This window comes from Pseudorca crassidens, chromosome 3 (assembly GCF_039906515.1).
Source record: "Pseudorca crassidens isolate mPseCra1 chromosome 3, mPseCra1.hap1, whole genome shotgun sequence".
In the NCBI taxonomy this organism is placed as follows: Eukaryota; Metazoa; Chordata; class Mammalia; order Artiodactyla; family Delphinidae; genus Pseudorca; species Pseudorca crassidens.
In genome coordinates, this window is record NC_090298.1 from 110688302 (window position 1) to 110708427 (window position 20126).

The following is a 20126-nucleotide window of genomic DNA, read 5'->3' on the forward strand; positions in this document are numbered from 1 at the left end:
TTTTATTTCTACTAATTTTAGTCTTTTAAATAATTCCTTCCTGCCAGTTACTTTGTTCTTTTTCTTAATACAAATATTCTCTGCAGGCTTTTAAGACACAGATATTCCTTGTGTACAGCTTTCTCTGTATCCTGTAGGTTTTGATGAGAAGTAGTCTCTTTTTCATTGCTTTTGAGACAGTTTGTGATTTCTCCTTTTAATTTCCTCTTTGATGCAGCAGTGATCTAGGAGTGTTTCCTTATTAGGTAGGTCACATTTTAATTGTTTCTAATTATCAGATAATGTAGCCTATAACACTGACTTTTACAAAATTTGCTAAATTTTTATTTGTGTTTACTGACACATATGTGGACAAGTGAAAAATTTCTATTTGGCAGAGGAAAGGTTTTCTATATATTTATTAAACCAAGTTCCTTATTCATATTATTCATTTTTCCCATGTCATTATTTTGTCTCTTTGGAATGTACGATTTAAGTGCATTGTAAATCAAGTTCTTGTATTTTTAATCACTCTTGTATTATGTATTTAGTTATGTTGTTTGCTACCTGTTGGCCGTTTGTCTTCACATAATGCTTCTCCTTCTGCTGTTTAGTGCTTTTAACCTTAAATTTGACCTTGTCTGATATTCCACTCATACATCTTTTTGTCCACCTACCATCACTACTATTTCCACCCCTTTCAATTCAACCTTTTATTATCACTTTATGGGTTTCCTGTAAACAAGTTACAGCTAGTTTTCTCTCCCTCCCTTCCAAACCCAATCTCATCATCTCTGCTTTTAATAGGAGAAACCAGTTTGTCACATTTGGAATAATTAGACAGTTAACTATCTCAACTATTAATTTCAAAGAACATTCTCTATGTCCTCTCTTATCCCTGTAAGATGACATTTTTGAGTATTTTTACTCTCCTCCACTCCCTACCCTTACTTTTACAGAAATAACTTATCATCTTTAGTTAGAGCCTGGTATCAGAATTTCTCTTTCAGTCCATTTCTCCTAATTCAAATGCCCTTATTTAGCACTTACTAATACATTTCCAGGTAGTCTCTCCTCATCCATCTTATTTTATTTTTGGACCTTCCTCTCTAGGTTCCTTACTTAGGCCTGTTTCCTCTTTATCTATCTTTCGCCATCTCGATGTCTCTGATCTGGTTCACCTACTGTTCTTCTGGTATCTTTCATGATCTGCTCTCTGAATTCTTGAATATCCTTAGGTCTTTCTTTTGTCCTGACAGGTAAATGATACCTTGGATATCAGCCCTTTTATCTTAATAGCATGTAGATATGATGCCACGGTCTTCCAGCAGCTGTTGCAGGTGAGAAGTCCAGTGCCAACCTAATTGTTCTTTTACAGGTGACTTTTCTTTCTGCCTTGAAGCTTGTAATATTTTTCCTTTATTCTTGGAAGTCCAGAGTTTTACCAAGAGCAGAGATGTGTTATTTCTCATCAAGTTAGGCTAGAACTTACAGATCCCTTTTAATCTACATAATTTACTTTTTCAACTTGGAAATTTTCTTCCAAATTTATTTAATGTTTGACTCCATTCCAACTATTACCTTTTCTCTTTCTAAACTTCTTTTGACGTTGAAACATCTTTTGAGACTTCATATCTCAATCTTGTATTCTGTGATTTGAGGATTCTTCTTTATCTTTCAGGCTACTGTTTTGAGTCTCAGTAGAAACCATGCATTTTCAACTCATCTATCTACTGCAGTTTTAAATTAGGAAATCATTTTTTGTTAAATTTTAGTTTTAGAAAAATATTTTTTGGTGGCCCCTCCCCTTGAATTTCCTTACATGCTTTCTTAGAGCTGCCAGAGGAACCAGTTTTCTGGGCTTATACTCTGTTCTAAGTGACCTTTATTCTGGCTCCCAGGTCCTCTAATGAATTGTTATTATTTGTCATCAGCTCACTGGGGCCCAGGATGTGTTGATGGTGTTCACTGAGGGACAATAGTCTTGTTTTGTAGGAGGTGAAGTAGTGTCCTTCCCCTGGCCCAGCAGCACAGAGGTAGGTAAGGCAGGTGGCCAGTCCCCAGGAGGAAGGTTCTGTAGACTGGGTATCCCTGGCCTCTTACCAGTCTTGGGAACAGTGTGAACTTGGCTCCATCCGCAGCCCTTCTCAGCTGGGGTTCTGAGAGAGAAAAAAACCCTAATATCCCGAGGAATCCACTGTATGCGGTGAATTCTCTTCTGTGCATCTAGAATGGTTCTATGCACCGTCATTGGGAGAATCGAGGGACCGGGCATTCAAATCACCTTTTGTAGGGCTTAATCTTCTCATGTACCCCTGATGAGAAAGGCTGAGCCGGACACACTCAACATAGGGTTGGTGATGACCTTCCCCGACTGGTGGAGGAAGGGATCCCACAGATGTCCTGGTCCCAAGCTCTTCCCAAGAGGCAGTACAATGCAGTGGCTGAATGTATGGGCTGCAGGGCTGAATGTAGGCCTAGGTTGGACCAGGGGCCAGTTATTGAAACTTCCTGTGCCTGGAACACTGTGAGCACTCAGTAATGTGCTTCCATTTATGAACATGATTGCTGCTGCTGCTTTTCCTTCTCCTTCCTCATTTATGAACATGATTGCTGCTGCTGCTTTTCCTTCTCCTTCCTTATCATCTGGTACCTGCTTTGACAGTGTTCTCCAGCCCATGCAGCCCAAGGTAAAGAAAGCCCTGGCTCCCTTCTCACTGCTTGAAGTCCAGAGGTTCATTTCTGCGTGGCCCCAGGAGCCCCTAGCTCAGAAGAGGCAAGTGTTTTGGGGCTGGGCTGGGTGGGGCCCAAGAGACACATTCTGGTTGTCATGACATTAGAATCTTATCCATCATAAGTGTTACTGTCTTTAAGAGCAGGCCTGGCGGAAGATACCGTTCATTGCCTATAAGGGGCATTATCCTGAGGATGTTTCCTACTCTCTCCTTAGCCTTCACGGACATACTTTGGATAAATGTGATTAGCCACCTAGGGAAGCAGGAGACATTTATTAGCTAGGGAGAGAGCCCTTTCCTGCAGGTGGGTGTTGTCTTCCATGTACTCAACATACCTGGAGGCTTGGTTGGGACTTATGCACGTTCCCCCAGCTCAGGACCCACACTTGGTCATGTGATTTGTCATAGGACAACTTAGCCGGCAGAGGGTCGACACCTATGGACTTGAAAAAAAATAGCGACAAGTTGGTCATTGTTGTAGAAGCTGATTCATTTCTAGGCCACTCTTGGGTGAGTGGAAAGCCAGCCTAGCAGCCTTGACAATGAGCCAGTTTGGGAACCCAGGGTAGAAACATCCCTTCTGGTTTGTCTTCAGAGGCATAAAATTGGTTGTCAGTAATGTTCTTCCTTTTAAAAATTTCTTGCAGGGACTTCCCTGGTGGCGCAGTGGTTAAGAATCTGCCTGCCAGTGCAGGGGACATGGGTTCGAGCCCTGGTCCGGGAAGATCCCACATGCTGTATAGCAGCTAAGCCCATGTGCCACAACTACTGAGCCCACGCGCCTAGAGCCCATGCTCTGCAACAAGAGAAGCCACTGCAATGAGAAGCCTGCGCACTGCAAGGAAGAGTAGGCTCTGCTCGCCGCAACTAGAGAAAGCCTGTGTGCAGCAACGAAGACCCAACACAGCCAAAAAGTAAATAAAAAATTTATTTAAAAAAAAATTCTTGGGCTTCCCTGGTGGCACAGTGGTTGAGAGTCCGCCTGCCGATGCAGGGGACGCGGGTTCGTGCCCTGGTCCGGAAGGATCCCACGTGCCACAGAGTGGCTGGGCCTGTGAGCCATGGCTGCTGGGCCTGTGTGTCCGGAGCCTGTGCTCCGCAGCGGGAGAGGCCACAGCAGTGAGAGGCCCGCGTACCGCAAAAAAAAAAAAAAAAAAAAAAAATTCTTGCATGTCTTACTTAAAGGGTACCCAGACCATCTTGGCAAAAGCCTAAACACAGAGTTTTGTTTTTTTTTTTTTTTTTCAGTTTTCCACTCAAGAATCAGCTTCAGGACCCTCCCATCACTTCTCCTGTAAGCCTTTGGGGCCTCTTGAACCCTCAGCGTCCTTCGCTAGCTCTTCTTCCTGGGTCATCTGAGACTGACTTTGAACTCATCCATTATCACCTGTCTCTTAACTTCGTGCAGACTCTATCTGGTACATCATTCACCTGGAGCCTCTGGGACTCAGACTGTAGCATCAGGCAGAGTCTTTTTCTACTGCTGTAACTGAAACTCTGCTCTTTTCTGAGGACAGAGCTTCCCCAGTGGCCCTGTCAAATGGTGACTTTTCTACTTCTCAGAATGTAGTTTTATAAGTTCCAAAACTCTGTTTTGTTATGCCACTATGACCCCTGCTCTTTTTGGCATTGGCCAAAGTTCTAGTCACTCCCTTTGTTCACTAAAGATGCTCTGTTTTCTCTGTCACTCCCTGAGTCCCCAACTTTGGTGCCTTCATTCAAAGCCCTGCTTTCTCAGTTCCTTCTTGGTTTCAGTGATCTTTACCTCTTCCCCACTGCAGCCATCATAACTTAAACCTTGTCAGTCAACAAATTTCTGAAATTTCAGTCCACCATATTCTAGCTTTTCTGATCTTGGGGGGAAAAGCATCTTTGCTCCCACTGGTTAAAACTTCTCTAAAGAAATGTCTATGGAGTCCCTGAAACCACTTCCTCTTAACTGTTTGTCTTCACCACTCCACTGAACTGCTCTAGAGCTTCATGTCAAATTCAGAGATCACTGTGTGCTCCTCCTATAACTTGACATTTCACCAAGATTCCACATGGCTAACCATTCCCTTCTGGAAACATTTTCTTCACTCAGCTTCCCATCTCCCTGGCTTCTCTTCCTCATCCTGACTTCTAAATGGTGGCACGTCCCCCGTCTTCATCTTTGACCTTGTCTCTGTCTATATCCTTTCCCTGGGTGAGCTCATTCAATACATGGCTTCAAATAACCCATTATACTCTGATGACTGACTTTAGAATTCATTCCTCTGTCGATGACCACAACTTTAAACAAATCTGAACTCTTGATTTTGCCTATCCCTGCTGAAATATATTTCTTCTCCAGTCATCACCATCTTTGAAGTCTCCTTATACTTTCTTGCTCTAATTAAAACTTCCTCTGCCCTGAAGCCTCAAGTAGAGGCTGTTTCTATGTTCCTACACTTCACATACCCCAGGTCCTTTGTTCATGCCTCCAGCTACTCTTCCTTGAACCTCTCATCCTGGCTGCTTCCCTTCATTTACCAAAGGCTTTATGATCTGGCACTGTCTTCCTCTACCCAGAGCTTCTTTTCTCACCAGTAATGATACCATCCTGACACTATCTCTAGTTTCTTATATTTTCTCTCTCACTCTTTTAAAAAACCCTCTTGATTACACATTCTCCTCCAGGTATCCCATTTGTCTGCCCTCTTCACAAACTTCCCCAAAGTTTAGACTGCAGGCATTATCTCTCCTTTCTGCTTAACTTTCTCTAATCATTTTTCATATTCTCATTCTGACTGAGGTGGTACGGAGTAGGAGACTGAAAACCTGAACCAAAAATCTCTTACATTCAGAACAGAGCTTTCCACAGTCTCAATATGCTAAGGAGCAAAGACATGGAAGGGAAAAGGTCCTGAAGAACACAGAAGGCTCTCAGTTTAAAGACCTGAAGGGCTACCTACTAGGAGTGAATCAGAGACTGACTAAGCCTTATGAAAGCTGCAACTCAGCCTTGATTCAACTTAGTACTTGATTAAAGTGATTCATTCTATACTCTCTCTCTTCCTAGCAGAGAAAAGGGTAAACCCTCTTCAGTGGATGACAGCCATTTAAAGTCTCTACAGTGTAATACGGAATTACTAGGCATTCCAAGATACAGCTTATATATATATAACTGAAAGCAACATAAAAAAGACAATAGAAACAGACTCACAGGTGATCCATAAAAAAATAATTTAAAAATTGTGTATATAAAAGGAATTAAGCAGAAATTCTAAAAGTGAAAAAATGCAACACCTGAAATTAAGATCTCAATAAATAGGTTTTGTTATATATACCTTAGACACAGTGGAATATAGGATTATTGAACTGAAAGACAAGTTGATAGCATATGCCCAAACCGAACCACAAGAGATAAAAAGGATGGAAAATAAGCGTGAAAGAGATGTGTGGGACACAATGGAAAGGTCTAACTTTTTTTCTCTCAGAGTTACCAAGGAAGAGGTGAGAGAGAATGAGGCAGCAGAATATTTGAAGAAATAATGGTTGAGAATTTTCCAGTCTGATTAAAGATATTAATCTACACATTTAAGAACCTCTGAAAACCCCAGATCAGAATAAATACAAAGAACACCATACCTGGGCACGTAAAACTGCTAGAGACCAAAGAGAAAATCTAGAAAGTAGCCAGAGAGAAAAAAGAGAGACATTATCTTCAAAAGAGAGACAATAAGACTGACAGTTGACCTATTAACAAAAACAATGGAAGATAATGAAACGGCATCTTAAAATGCAGAAAGAATTTAACTGCCAATGTAGCACTCTATATCCAGTGCAAATATCCTTTACAAATAAAGGGCAAATTTTCAAACAAACGAAAACTACGAGAATCTGTTGCCAGCAGACCTGCACTAAAAGAACTATTAAAGAAACTTGTTCAGTCACAATGAAAATGATCCCAGACAGAACTATGTACTTCAGGAAAGAATAAAGAGCAATGGAAAAGGTAAATATGTGGGTGAATGTAAATGACTATCAGCTGTACAAAATAATAATAATAGTCATGTCTTGTGGGGTTAAATTACATGTAGAATTAAAATTCATTCCCACAATAGTGCCAAAGGCAGGAGGAAGGTTAAAGGAGTCAAAGTGTTCTAAGGTTCTATCATTATTGGGCAAGTGAAGCAATAATTTGTATGAGACTGTATTGAGGCAAGGATGCATGTTGTAATCTCTATGGTGGTAATAATAACAACAATGATAAAAGAATGCATGGACAACAAGCTAACAGAGGGAGAAATAGAACAAAAGTGTTTGACTAATCCAAAAGAAAGCTAAAAGAAGAAAAAAGCAACATAAAGAGGTAGGTCAAATGAAAAAACAGTAAGATGATAGACATAACCATATAATTACACCAAAAATACATGGATCAAATAATCCAAGTAAAAGATCAAGATTATTAAACTAGATAAAAACCAAAATCCAAATACATGTGGCTTTATAAGAGATCACTTTTTAAATATATGAGATAGAAAGATTGAAAGTGAAAGAATGGAAAAATTATACCATGGTAACACTAATCAAAATAAATCTGATTTAGCTATATTAATATTAGACAGAATGGACTTTCAGGCAAGAAGCTTTGCCAGAGATAAAGAGGGATATTTTGTAAGAAGAAAGAAGTCTTCCCCCCCAGGAAGATACTATAATTTTAAAGCAAAAATGGATGGAACTTGATAAATCTACAATCACAGTGGGAGACTTCAACATGGCTCTCAGCAGGTGGTAGACTAAGTAGACAAAAAAATCACTTAAGACTATCTGAACAATACAATAAACCAACTTGACATATATGTAAAATCTACCTAAAACATTAGAATACACATTCTTTTAAAGTGCACATAGAACATTTATGAAAGTTGATAAGCTGAGTTATAAAGCAAGCTTCAATAAGGATTGAAATTATTCAGAGTACTTTCTCTGGCCAGGGAAATCAATAACAAAAAGATAGCTGGAAAGTCTCCTATCATGTTTTTCAGGAGAAACCACAACCACAACCCTGGTTTTTATACAACTTTCTCCCAACAATGATCCTGCACCTGGGCAGCTGAGCATTCCTGGGAAAAAAAGATACAACCCTCCTCACCGGTCTGACTTTACATTTGCACCCCTCATCCTTAAGTGGGCCTTCCCTATTGCCCTGCAGTCCTATCTCATTTCCCTGGTCAGTTCAATCTCACATCCAACTTTTACCTCTTTCCTTAGACCTCCAGCCTTGGTGATAATTTTCCTTCTTATTTCACTGAGGAAATAAAGGCAACCAGAAGAGAAGGTCATCCAGCTATCACCAATTGTATCACCTATTTGCACCTGTGCCCGAATACTTTCTATTTCTTCCTGTTACGATGAAAGAATGTGCTTTTATCTTAGGCTAGCATATCTACTTGTATGATCTGGATTCCACTGACTGCTGCCTACTTCGATGATGCAGAAGAAAGGGAAGAATTGTGGGAGAAGTTTTTCCCATTAGCATACAAATGCTGTAATATCACCTATTCTAAAAGTTTCTTCAGCATCCTCTTCCAGCTACTGCCTCATTTGTCTACCTTTTCTCATATTTATAGCAAAACCCCTGAAAATAGTTGTCTCTATTCACCATCTCTACTCCCTCTGATTCTAATTTGAATCCACCCCCTCAGGCTTGCATTCAGCCATTATAGTCCTATCTGTTCCCGCCAAGGTGATCCATGTGGTACCAAATCCAATGGTTAGTTCTCAGTCTTCATAACATACAAATGCTTTCAGCAACCTTTGACACCACTGGCCACTAACTCTCCCTTAAAAAGCTCTTTTCTTGGCTTGTGGAACACCACCCTCTTCTCATTTTCTTCCTACCTTTCAGGCTACTCCTTCTTGGTCTCCTTTGTTGGCTTCCTGTCTCATTCCTGATCTTTAAGTGTTGGAATACTTCAAGGCTCCAACCTTGACCTCTTTTCTATCTGTACTTCACTCCATGATTTCCTCCAGTTAACTGGATTTAACACAGTTCACATGGGGATGATGCCCACATTCATATCTCCAGCCTAGACCTCTCCTTTGACTCCAGACCTGTTTATCCAATTGCATATGTATATATATATAAAATGGCAGCTCAAGCTTAACAAATCTAAAGCTGAATTACTAATTCTCCCCTGTATCTGCTTCATGACCTGTATCCCCTGCCTTTCTCAAAGCCTCTATCAAGAGTGTATTAGCTTCCTATTGCAGCAGTAACATTGCCACAAACTTGGTGGCTTAAAACAACACAAACTTATTCTCTTACAGTTCTGAAGGACAGAAGTCCAAAATTAATCTCACTGGCAGAACAAATATGTATGCAAGGTAATGCTCCCTCTAGAGGTTCAAAGAATAAATATGTATGCAAGGTAGTGCTCCCTCTAGAGGATCTAAGGGAGAATGCATTTCCTTGCTTTTTCCAGCCTCTAGAGCTGCATTCCTTGGCTTATGGCCTGTCCCTCCAATCTTCAAAGCCAGCAGTGTAGCAAACCTATTTTAGTCCTTAAACTGCCTCCTCCTTCTATGTTGTCACATTTTTTCCTGCCTCCCTCTTATGAGGATACTTGTGCTTGCAGTTAGGGCTTGCCCAGATAATCCACGATAACTCCCCATTTAAAAATCCTTAATTTGAACAAAAATGTTTACAATTTGCATGGAAACTCAAAAGACCCCAAATAGACAAAGCAATCTTGAGAAAGAAAAACAGAGCTGAATGCATCAGACTCCCTGACTTCAGACTATACTACAAAGCTACAGTCATCAAAACAGTATGGTATTGGCACAAAACTAGAAATATAGATCAATGGAACAGGATAGAAAGTCCAGAGATAAACCCACACACCTATGGCCACCTAATCTATGAGAAAGGAGGCAAGAATATACAATGGACAAAAGACAGTCTCTTCAGAAGTGGTGCTAGGAAAACTGGACAGCTACATGTAAAAGAATGAAATTAGAACATTCTCTAACACCATACACAAAAATAAACTCAAAATGGATTAAAGACCTAAATGTAAGGCCAGACACTAAAACTGTCAGAGGAAAACACAGGCAGAACGCTTTTTGCAATAAACTGCAGCAAGACCTTTTTTGATCCACCTCTGAGAGTAATGAAAATAAAAAGAAACAAATGGGACCTAATGAAACTCTAAAGCTTTTGCACAGCAAAGAAAACCATAAACAAAATGAAAAGACAACCCACAGAATGGAAGAAAATATTTGCAAACAAAGCGACTGACAAGGAATCAATCTCCAAAATATACAAACAGCTCATGCAGCTCAATATCAGACAAACAAACAACCCAATCAAAAACGGGGCAGAAGACCTAAATAGACATTTCTCCAAAGAAGACATACAGGTGGCCAAAAAGCATGTGAAAAGCTGCTTAACATCACTAATTATTAGAGAAGTGCAAATCAAAAGTACAATGAGGTTATCACCTCCCACCAGTCAGAATGGCCATCATCAAAAATTCTACCAACAATATATGCTGGAGAGGGTGTGGCAAAAAGGGAGCCCTCCTACACTGTTGGTAGGAATGTAAATTGGTACAGCCATTATGGAGAACACTATGGAGTTTCCTTAAAAAACTAAAAACAGAGTTACCATATGATCCAGCAATCCCACTCCTGAGCATATATCTGGAGAAAACCATAATTTGAAAAGATCCATGCACCTTAATGTTCATTGTAGCATTATTTACTATAGCCAAGACATGGAAGCAGCCTAAATGTCCATCCAAAGAGGAGTAGAAAAAGAAGATGTGATACACACACACACACACTGGAATATTACTCAGCCATAAAAAAGAATGAAATAATGCCATTTGAAGCAACATGAATGGACCTAGAGATTCTCATACTGAGTGAAGTAAGTCAGACAGAAAGACAAATATCATATGATATCACTTACATGTGGAATCTAAAAAAATGATACAAATGAACTTATTACAAAATAGAAATAGAGTCACAGATGTAGAAAACAAACTTATGGTTACCGGGGGGAAAGAGTGGAGGAGGGATAAATTGGGAGATTGGGATTGACATATACACATTACTATAGATAAAATCGACAACTAATATGGACCTATTGTATAGCACAAGGAACTCTACTCAGTACTCTGTAATGACCTATATGGGAAAAGAATCTTAAAAAAAAGTGGATATATGTATAACTGATTCACTTTGCTGTACAGCAGAAACGAACACAACATTGTAAATCAACTATACGCCAATAAAGAAAAGTAAAAAAAATCTTAATCATACCTGCAAAATCCCTTTTGCTGTATAAGGTGACATTCATAGGTTCTGAGGATTAGGATGTGGACATCTTGGGGGCCATTATTCATCCCACCACACATAGTAAATGGCATCACCATTCTACAGTTGCTTAAATTATTATTATTATTACAATTATTATGATTCCTTTCCCTCAAACCTTACATTCAATCGAGCAGAAAATCTTTTGGGGTCTACATTTAAAATATAGCAAGACTTTGATAGCTTCTTACCACCTCCACTGCTGCCATCATCTTGCCCAGATTATTTCAGTGACCAATATCTCTGTTCTATCTTCCAGTCTGCCCTTAACTGAGCAGCAGATTGACTCTTTAAAAATGTCAGATTATGTCACTCCCCTAATTAAAACACCTGAATGTCTGGCTATCTCACTGGCCTTTGTTTACCCCTGACTTCGCCACATCCTACTCTCCCCTTCCTGGCTGTGCTCCAGTCCCACTGGCCTTCCCTCTGCTCCCAGAGCGGGAGTCCCACCTGGCATTCAGATCTCAGATTCTGTTCACTTCCAGAGTGAGGCCCACTTAAAAAGAGTCTTCCAGTTCCTCTGTCCCTTTCAACCTGTAAATAGCTCTTACCATCTACAGCTCCCTAAAATTCTGATTTGTGGTCTGTCTCCCCAGCTAGAATATAATTTCTAGGACTTGCTCATTCGTGGCTGTTTTCCAAGCACCTAGGCCAAAGTTTGGCACGCAGTAGGCGATAAATACTTGATGAAAAATGCACGTGAATCTTCTTTGCTCCCTCCCACTGCTGACCACCTCTCCTAGGAGCTGGGGAGCGTGTGGAAAACAAAGAAGGATGTGGCCGGCTGTGCCCCAGAACTGGAAGCTCCCCCCTCCCTCAGAGAGATGTACCTGGAGGACTTTCTGGGCCTGCACGTCGACCACGAGGACTCTGCTCAGCGTGGGCTGGGCCACGTAGATGTAGCGGTGCCTGACATTCACTGCTGAGGCCCACTGGCAGGGCTGGGTGGCGCCTCCTTCCCTTTGAGGACAGATTTCTTCCTGTAAAGGAGATAGGTTGCCATATGTCTTCTTAATTTCCTGTTCCTCCATCATTGCTGGGTTCCCTCTCCCCGACCCTGCTCTGTCCCCTTCTTCCTGTCTCAGAATTCGTCACATCCGAAGAGTACGGCACTTGAGCCCTCCCGAATCACCAGGTATTCACTCCACGTTCGTTCATCTTTCACCTCCTCCTGCTCTTACTGAGGCTGTAACTCGCTTTGCCGGCCTCTCAGTCAGCAGCTGTGTGGTCCGTGTTCTTCCACTCTTGTGAGCTACCTTCTCCCTTTCCTCATCCCCATCCATCGTATAAACAACTTCTGTCAATGACCAGACTCCTGAAGGAGTTACCTATGCACTCTCAGCTTCCTCACCTCTCACAAGCTCCTTAATCCTCTGGCTCTAGTCCTCAGCACAGAGCTGGTGGTGTTCTCACCAAGCTCCAGGCTGACTTCTCAGTTATTACATTTAAGCTCTGCCATCATTTTATTTGAACTTGGGGCATCATCTGACAGCGTCTTGACTACTCCTTGGTTCTTTTCCCTCCATCCTCCCCAGTGGCCGATCCTTCTCTGTTGCTCAGTCCTACTCTGTTTGCTGATCTCTAGATGCCGGGATGCTCAGAGGTCGCTCCTGGACGACTTCTCTGAAATCCACTCCCTTTGCTAATCTTTGTTAGCCACGCCTATGACTTTAGACACAATCTACGTGCTTACAACTTCCAAATTCATATCTTTAGCTCAGTCCTCTTCTCGGAACTCCAGACTTAGCCACTTCCTAGGTCTACCTGGCTCTTTAATTTACATCTCAAATGGATAAGTCCAAAATCAACTCTCAATTTTGCCTCCCAATCCTGCTCATTCCACTCAAATAAGTGGCAGCTCCCTTGTTTTAATTCCTTAGACCAAACCTTTCAGGTCATCTTTGACTGCTTTCTCTCCCCATGCCCTCAGCCTTCATCCAATGCATCAAAAATCATTTCAGTTTTACCTTCAAGAATATATTCAGAATTAAACTTTCCGACCACTGCCACCTCTGTCACCTTGGCTCAAGCCACATCTGTCTGCTGAGTAACCGCTACAGCATTCAAACTGTGCTCCTTGATTCCACCCTGGCCTCCTGCTAGTTGTTCTTGACACAGAAACCACAGGGATCACTGTGAAATACAAGTCAGCTCAACTCCCTCCACCACAGTAACATTCTTTCTTGCTCAGAACAGGGTCCAAGTCTTCCCTGAAGCCAACTAGGCCCTGAACACTCTGGCTCCTCTGCCCATCTCTGCCTTTTTTCTCCTTTTCCCATCCATCCTGTGCACACGGCATGCTTGCTCTTCTGCGCTCACACCACCCTCCTGCACCAGGGCCTGTGTAGCTGGCTGTTCGTCAGATGTCTACCTGGTTTATCTCCTTATGTCCTTTGGGTGTCAGCTTACGTGTCGTCTTCTTGAGACACCCTCTCTGGTCTCACCTAGCTTAGCGCCCCGGCATCCTCACTGCCTCACCTTGCTGCGTTTCTCATCTACCACCTGACCTTCTGCGTTTGTTTGTCTACCTGTGTTTAGTCTTTCTTTTTTCACCAGATAGTAAGCACCTTGAGAGCACACTCTTGGTTGGGCTCACTGCCATACTCCTAGCACCTAGTAAAGCACCTGACACAGAATTGGTGCCTAAAATATATTTGTTGAATGAATAAATGAGAGAAAGGGGGACCTTCCTTTCCCTTAGTCTTCCATGATACACATTCTCATGTTTCTCCTCATGACTCTTGTCCAACACTGTCTCAACCTTTGTGGTTCCCCTCGGTGCACCTGCCCCTTAACCGCTGATGCCTCCCAGGGTTCTGTGCTAGGCGCCCGACTCAAATCACTCCCGTGCACCCTCAGCGATCGGGTCTCCCATCCGGGCTTTCGTCAGTACCCTCATGCTGATGGCTCCCAGATCTGTGTCTTTAGCTCAGAACCACCTTCCCCAGCTCCCATGTGGTTCCCCTACAGTCACCTCATACACAGCCATCCACATGTGAACCAGTCCTCGCCCCATCCCTGCTCCTCCTCTGGGTCCTCATCACCCTCTTGTCAGCCAAGTCCAAAGCAGGAACGCCTTCTTTGATTCTTCCTTCGCCCACACAAGTCACTGGGAATTAGTCATCGAGGACTACGGAGATTGCCTCCTAAATCTCGGAGTTCTTCTACTTTCCATCTCCAGCCCCGTTTCTTTCCTAAATGGCTGCGATAGCTTTGAAACAGGTCTTTCTCCTTTTACACTTGCCCCTCTCTGTCATCATATTTAATCCTCACGATAACCCCAATATGCCTGTGAGAAAACGGAGGCTTAGAGGGGTTAAGTCACTTTTCTAAAGCCACTTAGACTGCTGAGTGACAGAGGTGGGACCTGAACCCACCTGTGCAGATCCTGTTCTAAAGCCTGTGCCCTTACCTATTAATCCTGCCACTTCCTGCTGGGCAAAGTGGACATCTCATCCAGCAGAGGGGCCGGAGATGAGATGCCAACCTCCTACTCACTCAGCACTTGAGAAAGAGGGTCAGCTCACCGTAACCCTCCTGTGACGTTCTAGACATTTTTTAGATGAGGAAAATGTTATTTGGGACTGTTCCATAGCTCACGGAGGTCTTGTGTTGCCTGAAATGCCTACAAGACCTCTCTTACTGTGTCTTGTTCTAGTTTCTTCGGAAAACTGAGCCCTGGTTAGCATTTGAGAGATGTCCCCTAGAAGCTACAGGTTAGGTTATCGCAAATATATGAGAAATTAGTGCCAATGTGGTGGGTTACAATTATTCAAACCTAACTGCTGGAAATTAACTAGGACCACTCTTTCTCGATGGTTTTGTGGCTGTCACGTGGAGGGAAAACTTATCAGAGGTAATACTTTAAAACATGATTCATTCAAAGGAAATAGCCTGGAAAGCAGCTGCTCCCAAGTTGCAAATGTGAGAAATGCGACCCTCTGAGGCACACCACCGGCCAGGACAGCAAGGCAACACACTCGTTTCAGGAACTTGTCTGGGCCAGGCCCACTTGCTCCATTAGCTCCAAGCCCGTGACTGTGTCCCAGTTTATCCACTGTCTGTCTTCAAGGAGAGGGCACGTGGGGGCTTTTAGATGACTCTTGGATTAATGCCATACTTCTACCTTCAAGTCGCTAGGGATTAGTAGAAGAGGTCAGACCTCGAGCAAGAAACCCCCAACGCAACACCAAGTGGGATACCAGTGGGCGGGACGGAGCCGTGGGGCGGGGAAGCACAGCTCTGGCGGACGCCTCCTGACAGCTGGGTCTTGAGGGTTGGAAGGGTTTTTCTGGACCTGCTACCCGCAATCATCTCTTTTGCCTCTGCCCACTGCATGTCACGTTGCCACTTTTTACCTGGCCTCTTATTTGTTCACAGCAGCTCTGATGCGTGGGCCATTCACACATCTCAAGCTCTCTCTCCCGTTCCCTGGAGGCCACTGAGGGCCTCCAAGCTCTAAAGTCTACTCAGTGCTTCCCATTCCCACCACCACTGACTTAACCCAGGTCACCGCCCTCACCTGGGTGATCACAACAGCCTCTTCACCCCCTTCTGTGTTTCTAGTGCAACCCTTCTGATCATTGCCCGCCGTGAGGCCCTGCACAGGTCCCAAAGCACCCTGATCCTGGCCATCCTTCACCTGAAGTTCTTCAGTGCTTCCCATGAGAACTCCTCAGCTTTGACACTTACCTACGGTCATCCTAAGTCTGAGGCCCTTCCCACATCCATTCGTCCCTCCAGGCATAAAGAATATTTACGGTTCCCTGAATGTGACCTGATGTTTTATGCCTCTGTGCTCCATATTCATGACATTTCCTCTCGAAACCCATCACCAATTCCCACCTGTTCTTCACAGCTGAGTCCAGGCATCACCTGCCCCAGGAGCCTTCTCTGACTCTGTCCCCCAAGGTCTGGAGAGGCCTCTCTCCTCAATGTTCCAGTGCACCTTACACATCCTTCTAGCAGCACTTGTTTGGCAGCTGTCTGTTCACACTTCTGTTTCCGTCATTTGACTGTGAACTCGCAGAGGCCAGGAACCCATCTGTCCGCCCTGGGCCTCCCCTCAGGCTCAGTGCATGGAAGTGGCCGCTGGAGGAAGGAATGAGAGTTTAAGCCTCATGTGCTCCTTCCTTAGCCTTGAACCACATCTGGAGCCACATCACAGGTAGCAAATGGAATTTAAGAAATCAGGTGGCACACATGGTGAAAGGCTGCCTCTCGGGATGCTGTGTGTGAGGTGGATGTGCCCCAGGCACAGACACTTACGTAGCTCATGAAGATCTTCTCCGTGGGTTTGAGGTGCCTCTGGATCTCACAGTCCACCGGGTGCAGGATGATTATGCCATCGTCGGAGAAGATGTAGAACATGTTTCCCACACTGAGGCCTGCGAGGAGCAAGCACAGCCATACTTAGGCCCCTCCTGGCAGTTGGTCCCCAGGCAGGGTCACGTATCACATCAGGCACAGATGAAACCTACAGTCTGGCTGCGTCTGATACAGGCACAGAGCGCAAGGCCTGGTCGAGGTGGGGTGAAGGGAGACGAGCAGGCGGTGTGTGGGGAGTGAGTGCCCGAGGGCTGCGAATCAATACGTACACCGAGGGCTCTGCAATCCCCAGGCTGTCCTCCCAGACACGCGTACCTGTGCCAGGTCATCCGGGGCCGGCCACCAACCCAAGTTTTCAAATGAGTGATAGCCTTGGCTTTGACATACATTTGACCTTTTCTGTTCCGAAAGGCAAAGTCTCCCGTGGTCCTTGTCAACCAGTCAAATCGGAATGGATCAGGTGATGCCAAAAAAGCAAAGGCTTTTATTTTTTTTAAACACATTTATGTACAGTGCTGCTACCTGGGATGTGAGGGCCTAAGCAAGCTGTGGCTGGTATTCCTTTGTCCAAACTGGGCCTGTCTGTGCCTGAGACCCTTCCTTCAAGACAGTTTTTCCCTACAGCAGCCCCAGGCCAGGCGACGGAGCCCACAGCCTGGTTCGGCCACCTGCCTGCACCCCCATCCCGGCCCAGGACTGTCTGGGGAGAAATCTCCTTAGACCAGCAGAGAAGGGGCCTTGGGGACAAGTTAGTTCAGCCTCCTTATTTTAAAGACAAAGAACCTGAGGTCCAAGATGGGGAGGGGCTGGGTTGAGGCCATGTGCCTTTGTGCCCAAGCAGGGGTTAGACCCCGAGCCCCAGCCCTGGGCTCTGTCCCTTCACCCTGCTCTCCATAAAAGGTCCACATGGCACAAGGGTGGGTAAGGTCTAGAGTTCTCCCTCTTTCTCCCCTCCCCTTCCTCCTTCCCTTCATTTCATTTGAAGGTAAAACATTGAAAAGATTGCTATGAATTCTAAGAGAATTAGCGATGTGGAAAATTCTCTCTTTCCAGTCATGCTGAGAAAACCAGTGTACTGACTTAACTGACTAGCTGGGTAAGTTTTTAGTGAGTTAGAAAACAATGAAACAGGCAAATAGGAATCACCGTTCCACTTGCTTTCAGGGGCTCTGCAGGTCATTTTCACCAGAGCCTGTGGTTCCCAGTGTGGACAGAGGTCCCTGACTGTGTGACACAGCCTCACCTGCCTCTGGTTCTGTGCTGAGAGGGGCTCCGGGCAGGAGGGCTCCTGCCACTAAAGACAGCTAGACGCCAGCCTCTCAGAAACTGGGAGCACCTAGGAGCACTGCATAAGCCCCAGTGGGAATCCTGGGGTGCTGGGCAGCCTGTCCTGAGAGCCAGACGAAGCAGGCCAGCGCCTCCTACACGGCCGCCCACTGTTTGGAGTGGGCTAGGTAGCACACATTCGCTCTGACTCCAGTCTATCCTGTCTCCAGGAGGACTTTCTCTTCTGTACACTCTCACCTGGGCACGCTTCTCTCACTCAAACCTGTAGGGGCCAGAGGGGGTCAAAGTCCCTGTAAGACCACAGACCCCGCAATAGCCTCCCAAGGTTTTTGGAAAATCAGTAGCTGGAAGAACCCACATGAGATGGAAAGCTCAGTAGAGCCCACGTGGGCTTTGCAGCTGTGGTTACACTGCAGGCTGAGCACCGGGCCTTGTCACAGTCGACAGTGCAACGTGAGGCTCAACAAGGCCTTGCTCCACAAATAACTGACTTCCAGAGAGCTGGCCTCACGAGCCAGCCCCTGGAAGGTTCTGCTCGTGATTAGCTTGACCAAGGGGGCACACAGGAGCTTTCTCTGCTTCTGCGCACCCATCATTTCACTGTTCCTATTGAGAGCTGACAGCGCCCTGGGGCCCTGCTGGCTGCTTTGCTTTTGCTTCTGTATTTCCCTACCTCCAGGCCTGGAGTTTGAGCAGGGAGGGGTGTGAGCAGCTAGCTGTCCAGGCGTGATGGAGTTTGTTCGCTGCTGGGTTGTCCAATATTAGCGCAGCACCAGCCAGCCTAAAGCCCCGAGGCAGCTGTGGGTCTTAAGTTGGCCTTTGGGCCTCCAGAGCTGCATTTAACACTTTCCAGGGCCTCCTGCATTCTCTGCAGGTCTCCACTTTTGAAATTTGGAAACACCCCTTAGAAAACACCTTTTAAAGACACAGAGCCAAAGCTCTCTGTGTGCACTGTGGCCCAGGGACTAAGTTCAGGTGGGGTCAAGGGACCACTGTCCATGATTAGCACCCGCTGCTCTGACTTTCCTCCTGAGGATTCCTAAAGCCCATTGGCAGCAATGCCTCATTTTCCGGGCTCTGCCTTTGTTTTGCTCCCAGACTTACTGTGTGAGCATTTGTGCCTGACATTCAGGAAGTCACTCTGAGTGCGTGTATGCGTGCATATGCTAGACTGTAGGTAACATGGCAGTTCTTAAGGAAAAAATATGAGGAAATACGACGGGTTTTAAAGGAGGAAATTTAGTGCTTAGCCCCGAAATTGCATGGTGCTCTCTGCTGCTTCTCATACCGTCCCTCTGTCCACCTGGCTGGAGAATAAGTTACCTCAGGGGATTTGGACTCTCTGGTGTAGGGGTTCATAGGTAGGGTTGGGGTCCACAAATGCACGAACACCCCACAGAGCGACTCGGGCTCTTTAACCCAGCGCCCACGTGTGCCTGCCATTTTTGGAGCCATGTTATCAGACCATTTTTGATATACAAGAATGGCAATTTTGTATGGCCCAACCCAATATCTACAGATTGTTAGATACAAATTTTAAAAACCCATTCATTTAGAAATATACATGTAAACATACATGCACAGAAATCATGGTAGCTTTTTTATTCGGCATTTCCTCAAAGTGTACACTAAACCCCAATGCCAGTATCAGTTACTGGAAAAAAGTTTAAGGCCCAGCTCTGGCCAGGACCCCTGCCAAGAAGCTGGCTTCAGTGGAGGTTTCAAAATTGCTTTAAATGGAAACTTTCGTTTTAACAATTCTAATCGTCTAATGTCCGTTCAAGACACTAGTAAGTTGAAATCTGCCTCACGTGTGCCACTTGATTTTGACATGGACTTCCCCGCTCCCATCTGATTTGGCCCGTGGACCCCACCTGTGGGGACTGCTTGATGTCTGGAAAAGCTGTTGGCTTATGGAAAGATGGCCTGTTATGGGACCATGAACACACGTGAGCACAGGCACGACACAGAATAAGAAAGCTTGGTACCTTCTTCTCGCCATAGAATGTTTGCAACTGCAGCATCAGAGAACGGTGAAAGCAGGAATGTGATGGAGGGAAGGAAAAAAAAGAAAAAAGCAACTTCAGAACCTTCCTTGTAGTGATTCAGTTCATGAACATACTGGTATCTAGTCCACCATGTTTAGAACCTGCACCACTCATGGCCCCAGCAATACTGAGGGGGGATGCTGGATGTGGACAAATGCTTCCAGGGCTCAGGACCCTTTTGGTTCCTAATGAATCAGGTTTCAGGATCACAGAAGCTAATGGGACTCTCCTCTTCTGTGGATGATAAAGAGCAAGCAACGTCTCTCGCAGACCTCCTGGACTACTTCCAGGAGCAAGCTGGTTTTCTGCTAGGATCCTCCCTAGGAAGACCATCTACAATACTTCTGATTTTCTCCCTTGATGATAAAGACTCAGCTTAGAGCCTTTGATCAAGGGAAAG

The 20126-nt window shown here is 44.6% G+C and overlaps 1 protein-coding gene across 2 annotated transcripts in view; it reads right to left on the reverse strand.

The window, feature by feature from the left end:
• Window positions 1–20126, reverse strand: part of FSTL4 (follistatin like 4) — a 450257-nt gene that overhangs the window by 14451 nt on the left and 415680 nt on the right. The window contains exons 11-14 of one of the 2 annotated variants that reach the window (XM_067731745.1): window positions 19667–19693; window positions 16332–16450; window positions 11894–12043; window positions 3050–3157 (exon numbers count right to left, since the gene is read on the reverse strand). In XM_067731745.1, coding sequence (XP_067587846.1) covers window positions 3050–3157; window positions 11894–12043; window positions 16332–16450; window positions 19667–19693 — 404 coding nt within the window. The remainder of the gene's footprint in view (window positions 1–3049; window positions 3158–11893; window positions 12044–16331; window positions 16451–19666; window positions 19694–20126) is intronic. The other variant, XM_067731746.1, reaches the window with a different exon arrangement.